The sequence below is a fragment of the Bubalus bubalis genome, chromosome 1 (assembly GCF_019923935.1).
Source record: "Bubalus bubalis isolate 160015118507 breed Murrah chromosome 1, NDDB_SH_1, whole genome shotgun sequence".
NCBI classification, from domain to species: Eukaryota; Metazoa; Chordata; class Mammalia; order Artiodactyla; family Bovidae; genus Bubalus; species Bubalus bubalis.
In genome coordinates, this window is record NC_059157.1 from 48,810,734 (window position 1) to 48,824,005 (window position 13,272).

At 47.9% G+C, this 13,272-nt stretch overlaps 1 protein-coding gene across 6 annotated transcripts in view; it reads right to left on the reverse strand.

Annotated features, from left to right (window-relative positions):
• HUNK (hormonally up-regulated Neu-associated kinase) overlaps positions 1-13,272 on the reverse strand; it is a 128,694-nt gene that overhangs the window by 71,060 nt on the left and 44,362 nt on the right. For all 6 annotated transcript variants that reach the window (XM_025281744.3, XM_006074586.4, XR_003108226.3 and 3 more), the window contains exon 2: positions 12,101-12,393. In XM_025281744.3, coding sequence (XP_025137529.2) covers positions 12,101-12,393 — 293 coding nt within the window. The remainder of the gene's footprint in view (positions 1-12,100; positions 12,394-13,272) is intronic.

The following is a 13,272-nucleotide window of genomic DNA, read 5'->3' on the forward strand; positions in this document are numbered from 1 at the left end:
TCTGGGTCTCCTGAATTGCAGGCAGATTCTTTACTGTCTGAGCCACAAGGGAAGCCCCCCAAAATAAGAGGAGATGTAGAAGAGAAAAAAAAACCCACTTTTAAAATAGGGAAATGTCATAAAACCAGGATGAAAAGTATAAAAATGTAATTATTAGGCAAAAGGAGGAAAATGAAATCAGTTTTTCTTTTCACCTGTTGCATCCCCTAGACACCCACCCCAACCCCTAGGAAAAATGCTCACAGCAAAGCTGGTTAATGGGCATTTACCCATACCTTTTCATCAAAGTTTCTAAAATATTCCAGTGACAACCAATCGAACTGCCTAAAAGTTTCATGACTAGTTAATGGAAAGTTAGGTATATCAGTCTCCACCTAGATCAATATATTTAATCTACCCAAATGAAGGGAACATTCAACTTCTTTTTGCTTTATTTCACCTCCTGATTTGTCTTTGGAGGTTTATCTACAAAGGAGAAGACTTTCCTTCTGACTCTAGGGGAAAAAGGCTCAAAAATCATATTTTAAAATGTCATTTTACCCTAGGATATGAATGTTTACAGCAGCTTTATTCCTAACTGTCAAAACTTGGAAGCAACCAAGATGTCCTTCAGCAGGAGAATGGATATACAAACTGGGGGACATCCCAGACAATGGAATAGTCTTCAGTCATATGAAGAGACAAGTTATCAGGACTTCCCTGGTGGCCCAATGATTAAGATTCCAACTTCCAACACAGGGGATGTAGATTTAATTCCTGGTCAGGGAACTGAGACCCCATGTGCCTTGTGGCCAAAAAAAAAAACAAAAAAAAAAAAAACATGAAACAGAAGCAATATTGTAACCAATTCAATAAAGACTTTAAAAAATGGTCCACATCAAAAAAAAAAGTTTTTTAAAGAAGAAATGAGTTACCAAGTCATGAAAGTCATCGAAGAACCTTGCATGAATGCTCAGTTGCTAAGTCATGTACAACTCTTTGCAACCCCAAGGACTATAGCCCAGCAGACTTCTTTGTCCACAGGATTTACCAAGCAAGAATACTAGAGTGGGCTGCCATTTCCTTCTCCAGGGGGTCTTCCCGACCCAGAGATTGAATCCAAGTCCCCTGCACTAACAGGCAGATTCTTTACCACTGAGCCACCAGGGAAGCCTAGGAGAACCTTGGTGGTGGTTTAGTTGTGTCCAACTCTTGTGATCCCATGGATTGTAGCCTGTCAGGCTCCTCTGTCCATGGGATTCTCCAGGCAAGAATACAGGAGTGGGTAGCCATTTCCTTCTCTAGAGGATCCTCCCAAACCAGGAATTGAACATGGAACCGTAAATGCATGTTTTTAAGTGAAAGAAGGTTGTCTGAATAAACTATGATTCCAACTCTATGACCTTCTGAAAAACACTGTAGACTTAAAAAATGTTCATAACTTAAAAGTTGAGAGTTATGTTTTAATCGGCAGGAATTTTTAGGACTTCAAACCCAGGAGGAAACATATCAAATAACCCTGAAAGAACTGCTCCAAGGAGGTGAGGAGGAGAGCTAGGTTATGTAGAAGTATGTAGACTACCTACAAAGGCAGGTAGTCTGAACATCAAAAGATTATTATAAATTAAAGAAAACCAGCTGTCCCAAGGTAAGGAATTTAGCACCTTGCGGTGTATGGGAAGAGCAAGAGTCTGGCCTCACTGAACTCACTCCTTTGATATGCACTTCCAGTCTCGGGGGCCAGGATCCTGTATTTTCACATCTTGAGGGTCCTCAGGGCTCACTGTGGGGAATGGCTGTGGTCTGATGGCTACTAGATGGCAGGTATTCTTTCCCTCCTGAGCTCCCTCAGAACTCACTAGCTCACCATTTATGATGGCTGCAATTACCGATGTCTGTGACATCCTTTGTTTAGTGATATGGCAGGAAATATTCCATTTCTCAAGAGAAAACTACAGACAAGGAGAAGATCACCAGTTGCCTGAGGTTGCAGAAGGAGGGCTAGAATGTACAGGTAGAACACATTATTTTAGGGCAGCAAATTTATCCTATATGGACTTCCCTGCCTGCGAATGCAGGAGACTCGGGTTTGCTCCCTCGGTCAGGAAGATCTCCTAGAGAAGGAAATGGCAACCCACTCCAGTATTCTTGCTGGATAATCCAAAGGACAGAGGAGCCTGGTAGGCTACAGCCCACAGAGTCACAAAGAGCCAGACATGACTTAGTGACTAAACAACAAACTATTCTGCACACTACGGTGGTGGCCAGATGGCACCACGTATCTGCAAAATTCATAGAGTGCACAGCACGAAGAACATCCTAACGGACTATGCACCCCGAAGAACCTGAACGTAAACTGTGTACATTAGTTAACAATAATGTATCAATACTGATTCAGCAATTGTAGCCACTGTCCTATACTATCACAAGATAGTAATAATAGGGAAAACACAGGGAAGGGAAATGGGAACTCTAGTTTTGCATGCATGATTTTTCTGTAAACCTAAAACTCCTTTAAAAAATTAAGTCTATTAACTTTTTAAGTAACACTTGGATATTTTCCCCTTTCTAAGAGATCAGTACTAGGAATGCTATGTGCCCCTGCCAAGCCTCACTCAGGATGTTCCCTGTGGAGCATCCTTACCACCTGAAGTTAATTATGAGTCCATTCAGCACAGCGGGCCACTCAGAGCCTCTGCCCAGCTACTCAACAATGACTCTAAAGACCATGAACGATCCCATGAGGCCAAAAATTGAAAGATAACTTCTTGAATAAAAGGACGAGGGGATTTCCTGATGGTCCAGTGGTTAGAACTCTGCACTTCGACAACAGGAGGTAAGGGTTCAATCCCTGATTGGTATACTAAGATCCTGTAAGCCATGTGGTACAGCCAAAAAAAAAAAAATTAAAAATTAGAAGGGTGAATTTATCCACAAAGTTTTAGTGTTAGTAGATTACAATGCACCGTGTGTGTGTGTGTGTGTGTGTGTGTGTGAGCCACTCAGTCATGTCCGACTCTTTGCAACCCCACGGACTGTAGCCCACCAGGCTCCTCTGTCCAAGGAATTCTCCAGGCAAGATCATTGTAGTGGGTTGCCATTCCCTTCTCCAGAGGATCTTCCCAACCCAAGGATCAAACTGGGGTTTCCCACACTGCAGGCAGATTCATATATATATATACACATATACTGGCAGGCCTCTGTAACCCAGAAAACCTCCCCGTGGTGCTCCATCCCGAGAGCGAAACATCTGTCTGTATTCGGTGTTAGGTCTGTGAGATGAGAGGGAAGGCTCTGACAGCTGACCAGTTTGCACCTGACGATAAGGCGATGCTCAGTTTCACATTTAACAGCCCGTGATGGGATCAACCACCTTGCGGAGAAGAGAGAGACGTGGAGGGCTCGTCCTCCCGACCCGCAGTGGGACAAGTTCCTCTCTGCGGCCAGCTGACTGCAGGCAGTGTGAATGAGTTACTGAAAACGCCGGGGAAGGAAAGAAAGTGGTCCCTGAATGGACAGGAACTGGCTTTCCCTTAACCAGTAGGGCTTCCAAGAGGACTCGGGACAAGTAAGAAACGGGACAGGGCATGTGTGGCGGAACCGGCGATCAGGACAGTGCTGGGGGGCTGGGGTGGGAACGCTGTGTCCTAGGAGCGAAGGAAAGCAGTCAGTGGAGGCCTTTTGCCCTAGCAAGAGGGAACACAACCCAGAGGCTTCTCGGCCCTTCTCTGATGACTGGGCCAGGAGAAATGTCCGGTGGGGCTCCTCATGGCATTCATCCCACAACCCCCACAACTGCAGACCCAGCACTGGGTCCGGTTGGGGTGTGGGGTGGTGAGTAGGCATTTTTCCAGAGATTGAGAGGAAGGCCCAAGGGGAGAGCCCTAATCACCAGCCCTTTGTTCTGGGTTATTTCAAAAGCACAAGCGCTAACAGGCCTGACTAACAATTAAAGGTTCACCCACAGGCTAGCAAGCATCCCTCCCCCTCCACAACCCACCCACCCAAAGGCTCCTTTAAAGGTATCCCTTTCAAGATAGTAATCTCTAAGGTTTGGAGACAGGCCATGAGGAACGCTGCCCTCCCAGACCCAGGGGGTGGAGGGGAGGACCCTGTTGCCATAACAAACAAGGGGGTCCTGGGGTGTCCTGGGGGAGGGGAGGTGCAGCTGCTGGGGAGACAGAGCAAGGGAGTGTGTGTGCACGCAGTCTTGCAAGGGGAACACACGCTCGTGTATGAGACTGCGCGTGTGTGCAAGCACACGTCTGTGTGTGTACATGTGCCTGTGTGCACATGCACAAACATGCTTCCCAAATACCAGGATGACGGGGCCTCACCTCACCAGGTGGTTAAGGTCAGGCCTCTAACGAACCCCAGGCCTAAACTGGGGGGCAGGAATTCAAGAGAGCTCACCCACAGGGGCCACTCAGGGCTGAGACCCAAGATGAAAGGGAGGAACTGCTGCTGCTGCTGCTGCTGCTGCTAAGTCGCTTCAGTCATGTCCAACTCTGTGCAACCCCATAGATGGCAGCCCACCAGGCTCCCCCGTCCCTGGGATTCTCCAAGCAAGAACACCAGAGTGGGTTGCCATTGCCTTCTCCAATGCATGAAAGTGAAAATTGAAAGTGAAGTCGCTCAGTCGTGTCCAACTCTTAGCGACCCCATGGACTGCAGCCCACCAGGCTCCTCCGTCCACGGGATTTTCCAGGCAAGAGTACTGGAGTGGGGTGCCATTGCCTTCTCTGAAAGGGGAGGAACAGAGGGGCATAAAGTGGAGGCTGCCAGGGAGGGGAGAGGAGGTGAGAGGGCTGTAGGGGGAGGACAGGGGAGAGCTGCTGAAGGCCTAGTGTGGAGGAGGGGGGCGAACCTGGGCCAGGACGGCAGCCTGAGAGTAGGGCAGACAGGCTCCAGAGGTCAGGGCTTGCGAACAGACCTGCTGAGCCGCCCTGGAAGAGTCACTTAAATGCTCTGAGCTCCTGATTCTTTCTTTGGAAAATGGTATCCTAAGAGGGTCCACCTGGAAGGGCCGATTGACAGGTAAGGATGACAAAAACGGGCCCCTCCCAGCTGCACAAGCACGGACAGACACGAGGTGAGACGCTGGTGTGGCCAGGGGAGACGGTGAAGCTAAAGGTTCTAAGACACAGTGAAGGGGAGACTCGAAAACAGATTTCAGATAAGCGATTCCCTCGGTGATAAGCACACAGTTGTTGCTGTTCAGCCGCTCAGTCCCATCCGACTCTTTTCGACCCCACGGACTGCAGCACACCAGCCCTTCCTGTCCTTTGCTGTCTTCCGGAGTTTGCTCAAACTCATGTCCATCGAGTTGGTGATGCCCTCCAACCATCTCATCCTCTGTTGCCCAACCCCCTCCTCCTCCAGCCTTCAATCTTGCCCAGCTTGGGAGGCAAATGAAAGGTCAGACAGAAGGGGCCCGAGACAGGAGATGGGGAGCCTGGACCAGACTCAGAGAGGACTAGATCTGGGGGAGAAAGTTGTGCCTGCGGATATGGCCACAAGATGGATTTTAGTAATGAGCTAAGAATAAAGCATTCAAGAAAAGCATATAACTCCCCAGGCATTTTGCAGTGAACAAGAGTTTTTTTGTTTGTTTTTTTTGTATATTTTTTTAGTTAGGTTTAATCATCAAAAGCACTGTATTAAAACCAAATGTGGGAAGCAGGAAGGCGGTTCAAGAGGGAGGGGACATATGTATACCTATGGCTGATTCATGTTGCTGTGTGGCAGAAACCAACACAATATTGTAAAGCAATTACCCTCCAATTAAAAATAAATAATTTTTTAAAAACCAGATGATTTTTTAATCTTTGATTTATTTATAAGATGAACAATTTGGTTAAATGCAAGAATAATGTGTTAAGCATGTAACCTGATTTATTTATTCAAAATGAAACCTTTATTGAATTCCTACAATGCTCCAGAAACAAATTCTGCTCATAAAATGGAAGAGCTATTCATTCACTAAAAAGATGCCACCTGACAAAATGTGGCCTGAAAACTAAATAAAATGGTATGAAGTCAATGAAGAAACACCCTTAAAATTCCAGAGAATATGGAATCTTCCAGAAAGAACATGAATTGGTGACCAGAAAGCTTCCATCCCAGTGCTAACTCTGACGCTAGTTGTATTCATTCAATTTCCCTTCACTCATCCAACAGAGTCTTACTGTGTCTGAACTGGGTTGGGCGCTGGGCTAGATGGTGGTCTGTGCAAAAGCCAGAGAGGAAACAAGCCAGTTATCTTGTGAAGCTGAAGCTGAAGCTCCTCCAATACTCTGGCCACCTGATGCGAAGAGCCGACTCATTGGAAAAGACCCTGGAGCTGGGAAAGACTGAGGGCAGGAAGAGAAGGGGGTGGCAGAGGATGAGATGGTTGGATGACATCACCTTCTCAAAGGACATGAGTTTGAGCAAGCTCTTGGCGTTAGTGAAGGAGTTAGTTGTGTCCGACTCTCAAAGAGTCGGACAAAACTTAGCAACTGAACAACAGCAATCTTGTGAAAAGTGTTTGGAAAACAAAATAGAAGGTGCTAGGGAGTCTATGACCAGAGAAGGGACTCCTGGAGGAGGTGAGCTTCTGAGCTGGGACCTGAAGGATGAAGACAATTCAGCCAAAGATTTCAAGAGCCTGGTGGCTCACCTGATAAAGAGTCAGCCTGCAGTGCAGGAGACCTGGGTTCAGTCCCTGGGTTGGGAAGATACCCTGGAGATGTGAAAAATACTCCAGTATTTTTGCCTGGAGAATTCCATGGACTGTATAGTTCATGGTGTCGCAAAGAGTCGGACACGACCAAGCAACAAACACAAGCAGAGAACAGCTCTGGGGCCTTGAACACACAGAACTCGGCCTCCACAGATAAAACGAATGAGGTGGGCTCAGTGGTAGTTATAGCATACATATCCTCAGTACTTCCTGAGGGTCTCGAGCTAAGCACTTTACAGGAATTGAGTCATTTAATCCTCACAACAACCACATGAAGTGGATAATCCCTTACCCCTATTGTGTAGTTCCGGAAAGTGAGGCACAAAGGCCTGAGAGATTTGCCCAGTGCAGCTTTTAAGAGGTAGACCCGGAACATGGATACAGGCAGTCTGGCTTAGAATCCACACGCTGACCACGGTGCAACCCAATCCACAAACTTGTCAGGCTAGAGCTTTGTGAAATCCCATGTTTCTTATCATGTTTTCTCAGTCCCCAACAAAAGAAACTTTGATCTATATAACCAATGTCTCCAAATATGCGTTCTCGCCCTGGGATCTGCAACAGTCCCCTCCCCCCAAGTAAAGCAGAAGTCACCCCTCTCTCATCCGCCTTCCCCTCTCTCCCCTCTCCAAAGGAAACCAAAAAGGTAAAAGAACTTCGTAAAACCCCATCAGCACAGGTGGGATCTGCTTCTTGTCAGGCTCACGAGAACAAAGAAGGGTCCCCTCTCTTGCCCGGCATTCCTCGGAGTGCAGAAGGCCCCTTCCCAGCCCTGATGAGTGACTGGGGTCACGGCTCTGGGAGCAGCCGTGTTGACACACGGGCGCCTGGTCCCTTTGATCACGCATGTCTCTCTCCCAGTCCTGCTTGTCTCTTCCTGCTTAGGGATGGCCGTATTGTATTACCCGGGTGTGTTTTGTCTGTACGGCTTGATTGGACTTTGTTATTTTGAAAGAACAATTGAATCCCAAATGAGCCTCGCAGCAGAATCAGCATTCCTGATGATGGATGTTAAGGTCGACGCTTTTTGTATGATAGAAAAATCATCAGATGTTGGTGTGAGCCCAGTTGAGGAAAAGAAAAATGGGAAAAAAGAAACCCTTGTTAGAATTTAAACCCAAAGTTATCTCAGGCAGTCCTCAGAGGGTGTAATGAAGATGTGAGGTCCACATTCGAACTTTGCGTAAAGTGAACAACCCCACTGTTGCAGCAGATGATACGAAAGGTACATGGCAGGTCTTTTTTTTTTTTTTTTTTTAATAACTTTACTTATTTTTGGCTGTGCTGGGCCTTTGTTATTGTGAGAGCTTTTCTCTGGTTGTGGTGAGAGGAGACTACTCTCTAGCTGTGACACGCGGACTTCTCACTGAAGGGGCTTCTCTTATTGGGGAGCACAGCCTCCAGGGTACCTGGGCTTCAGTAACTGGAGCACGGACTCAGTAGCCGTGGCTCATGGGCTCTAGAGCACAGGCTCAATGGTTGCGTTTCGAGGGTTTAGTTGCTCTGCAGCATGTGGGATCTTCCCAGATCAGGGCTCAAACTGATGTCTCCTGCATTGGCAGGCAGATTCTTTACTACCAAGCCACCAGGGAAGCCCAGGTTCAGTTTTAAATGAAGTCCTCTGCCAGCTAAGGAAATCTGCTTTACAGACGTTTGGTTTCCTTTTTTCCCTTCTACTTGTAATAGTTACATGATTTTTAAAGAGTCACTTCCTTTAAAAGATATTTAAATAGCTCTGGATCGATAATTAAATATTTAGATTTAATTTCACAGGAAATGAGGGCTCTGCCAGGCATTAAGCTGACGATGATATGACGGTACAGTATCAGACTCATCAGGAACTATGCTTTTTAAAGCAGCCTCTAACACACATCACCTAAAGCCCTTTAAATCATATAACATAGCCACCAAAATTCATCCTAAATCCTTTTGGATGATCCAATCGGTTTGCTCAGAAATCTTCCTGCTAGGGACACCAGGAAATCTCTGAAATGCTATCTAAACTCTCTTCCTCATTTGAAAACTCTAACCTTGAAATATGCATGTATGTTAGTCCCTCAGTCGTGTTTGACTCTTTGCTACTCCATGGACTGTAACCCACCAGGCTCCTCTCTGTCCATGGGATTCTCCAGGCAAGAATACTGAAGTGGGTTGCCAAGGGGATCTTCTGAACCCAGGGATCAAACCCAGGTCTCCTACACTGCAGCCAGATTCTTTACCATCTGAGCCACCAGGGAAGCCCAACCTTGAAATAATTTATGAATTCTTTCCACCTCTGCAGCATAAAGGAGACAATTCTCCACCATTAAAAAAGGCTACAGTGTATTACCAGATTATGGCTGCTAGAAATGAGACACTCAAAACCTTTGAAAATTCAAGACATTCCAGATATAGCCATCCAGGAATATATTGGAAACAGTTTCCTGTGATGTCTCCACCACCTAATCACCTGTGCCCACGTGCGCTGACACTCATTAACGAGATTTCTAGAGGAGAAAATGAAGAACTCCTCCAAAACGACACCTGTATTTCCAACCTTCCCTAACTTCAAAAGATCTGAGCCTTTGCCACTACTGGCTGATGAATATATTTCCGAAGAGGTGGGGAACGAAGCGGAATGCCGGAGATCAGAGAGAGAGAAAGCGCACCCTCGTTGCTATCAAAACATTATTAAATGCATTCCTTTGACGTTCTGACAGTAATTGCGCTGAGAAGGACTGGATTTTGTTAAAATTACTTTAAAAGGGTTGTTGAGAATTTCCTGCAGGAGAGACCAGCAAGCAATGCACAGCCTTCGCTGGCTTTCCCTTTGTTGTCCCGGAAGCTCCGAGCCGGGGCGCATCTGATTTTTGACAGCATGAAACCCGTGTAATAACACCCTGAGTCCCTCGGAAAGCTCCACCCCCAGTTCTCTTTTCCTCCATGACCAGCGGAGCCGGTAACCCAAGCTGATTCATTTGCGAGGTTTCTGCCTTTGTCGTCTTCATCACCAAACCAGGCATCCTACGATCATCATGTCCCCCATTGTGGCAGAGCTCTGACACCGCAGGTTACACAAGGGGGTTGTTAACAGCCAAAAATAGGGTTATTCACTTACAATTTCTGAATGTTCCCTTCCTTGCTGATCGAAACTCAGAAAAGTTCTGATGAATCGTGATTTGTTAACAGTGTGTCTGACTAAAAATACGTACATGGAGAGATTTTCTTACCTTAGCGAGGAAATGATCTGCCTGAATGGGGCCTGGCCAAGGCTGGCTCCTCCCCCCAGTGCCCCCTCCCCCAGCCGGGGACCTCCCCCCTCCCCCAAGTTCCCCCCCAAGCCTGGGACCTCCCCCTCCTCCCAGTCCCCCCCGAATCCCGGGACTTCCCCCTCCCAGTTCTCCCCTCCCTCCAGGTCCCCCCCAAGCCCAGGACCACCCCCAGTGCCCCCCTCCCCCAGCCCGGGACCTCCCCCCGCCCCAGTTCTTCCTCAAGCCTGGGACCTGCCCCTCCCCCCAGTCCACCCCCAAGCCCGGGACCTCCCCCTCCCCCTAGTTCCCCCCCAAGCCCGGGACCTCCCCCCTCCCCCCAGGTCCCCCCCAAGCCCAGGACCTCCCCCAATGCCCCCCTCCCCCAGCCCTGGACCTCCCCCCTCCCCCCAGTTCCCCTCCAAGGCCGGGACCTCCCCCTTCCCCCAGTTCCCCCCAAGCCCGGGCCTCCTGCCCCATCTATGTCCCCCCACCCCCAGCCTGGGGCCTCCCTTCAGTGTCCCCCCTGTACCAGAGACTTCCCCACAGTGAGTCCCAATCCAAGACTGGGACTTCCCCTCAGTGTCTCCCTGCCCCCTCCACCAAGACCTCCCTACCGTGTCCCAGATTCAGGCACAAGGGGCAGAGCATCCCCGGTGCCAAGCCCATTGGTAAAGTTAACTGGAAGGAAGCCACTCATAAAAGACCATGTATTGTTTCCATTTATATGCAAGATCCAGAATAGGCAGATCCATAGATACAGAAAGAAGACTAGTAGTGGTTATGACCAGGGCCTGGTAGGAGGGGTGGGAATGGAGAGTGACTGCCAGTGGGTACCCGGCTTCTTTTTAGGGGTGATGGCAATATTCTAGAATTAAGGCAGTGAGTATAGTTGCACAACTCTTAATATACTGAAAATGACTGAATTGCACCCTTTAAAATGATAACTAATGGGATGTGAGCTGTATCTCAATACAAAATTTTTAAACATATGTGTGTGCATATCTATATAATTCCTTGATCTTGGTTTTTTAAATGAGAATCAATTAAACATGAGCCCTAATTTTTCTCAACAACCCAGAGTAATTATGAATTATAACTCCATGAAGAAGAAGTATGCATTTATCGATGAAGTCAACACTTTTTCGGGAGGAAAAGAGGACACTTTCATTTTTTTTAATTTTACTATATTCTATTGACCTTATTTTCAGAGAAGGCAATGGCAACCCACTCCAGTACTCTTGCCTGGAAAATCCCATGGACAGAGGAGCCTGGTAGGCTGCAGTCCACGTGGTCGCTAAGAGTCGGACACAACTAAGCGACTTCACTTTCACTTTTCACTTTCATGCATTGGAGAAGGCGATGGCAACCCACTCCAGTGTTCTTGCCTGGAGAATCCCAGGGACGGGGGAGCCTGGTGGGCTGCTGTCTATGGGGTCGAACAGAGTCGGACACGACTGAGGCGACTTAGCAGCAGCACTGATCTTATTTTAGTCTAGCACTACAAGTCGGCCCCCACCACCAACAGCAACACTGCCAAGAATTCTGTCTCCATTCAGTTTGCTTGCAAAGCGCCTCCTCAGGAGGGAACAGGCTATTCCAAAAAAAAAAAAAAAGTTTGCTTTTCATAATTATTTGCAAGGTTAGTTTGGGAACAAGGTTAGTTAGTTATGGGGAACAAGCCTCACTTTCAAAGGCAAGTTCACAATTCATGTAGTGATTCAATTCCATTGAATAAAATGGCTATTAAGCAACTACCATATGCAAAGCAAATACAGTGAAAGCACCATCAAGCATTGCTAAAAAACAGTCTCATGCCATCTTAACATTGCTGCTTCTTTCGGGCACCTGAGCAAGAGTTTTTATTGTTTTGGAAATAATAATAACAAGAGCAGCCAACACTTAAAATGCCCCTATTACATACCAAACGCAGTTCCAAGTTCTTTCCGTATAACAACTCATTTCCCTTTATACCAACTATGAGATGAGTATCATGATTATTCCCATTTTACAGAAGAAGAGACTGAGGTTCAGAGTGGTTAAGTAACCAGGCTAGGGTCACATAACTATTTAAAGGACAGAGCCAGGATGGATTCAGCCTTGCTTGACTTGCACTGGAGCAGTGCGTCCGGCCCAGAGTTGGTGGCCAGCATCACGGCGCAGCCCTTACCTGTGGACCACCCCGGCCCGGTGCAGGTGCTCCACCGCAGAGATGAGCTGCCGGATGTATCTACGGGCTTCCGCCTCCTCCAGCCGCTTCTTCTCGTAGATTTTGTGCATCAGGTTGCCCCCGGGGCACAGCTCCATGACCAGGTAGTAGCTGTTCTCCGTCTCTAAGATATCGAGGAGCTGGGTGATGTTAGGATGGCGGATCATCTGCTGGATCTGTCCCTCTCGCCGAAGGTTTTTGGTGACGTAGGTGTCTTTCTTGGCTCGCTTCTTGTCAATGACCTTGATGGCCACCTAAGGAGATACCAGGAATGCGGCTGTTACCAGACACTGCAGGCAAAGTTTACCCCCTTGACTAGCCACAAAACCCTAGGAAGACACATCGCTCCTTCTCCACACCAGGAGCAAAGCCTGATCTGAAATAGCATCCAGGGAGAAAAGAAAAGTGTTACATCAGCAAAGGTCGGAAGAGTCAACCACGAAGGAAGAGAATGTCATTCACTCAGGCCAGCTCGAAGAAGTCTGGAAGGCTCAGTGAAGAGTCAGTGTCAAACCTGGTGTTTTATCCTGTGGAGAAAACACCAAGGTCACCTCCAGCCAAGACCCCTCCCCACCCCCACCCCACCTCGCTCAGACCTTGTAATTGCTCCTGGTTGGGTCCCCCCAGGCCTTCATTTCTGAAACAGCCAAATCTGCCTCCATCTTCAGTTCTGGAGTGTGTTTAGGGAGCTGAGGGGTGCAATGCCCAGGGATTTGGTAGCCCTGCCCTTCCTCCCCACCCTTCTCTGCTCTACACCAGGCCCTCAGGTCCGGCTGCCCCTGGCTTCCAGTGGTCACCTCTTTCCCTCTGAATCACGACGCATGTACTCTTGGCCCCAAGTCAGGCCCAACCTGTTGCTGCTCCAAAGTGACACCTCCGCTGCCACCTGGACGCCCCTCCTGGGTCACTTCCCCTACAATCAACACGTCACAGGTATAGACCCTCCAGCTTTGCAGAAAGGGAAGGAAGGAAGGAGGAAGGGAGGGAAAGGAGAATGGAATAAGGATGGAGGGATGAAGGGGGAGAGAAGACTTCTGCCCAAGTCTCCACCTTCCTGCCCTTCCTTCGTTGGCTATTGGCAATTCACTTACCCAGCCTTAAAACACAACACTGTTTTGCCCTCTTCTTTTCTT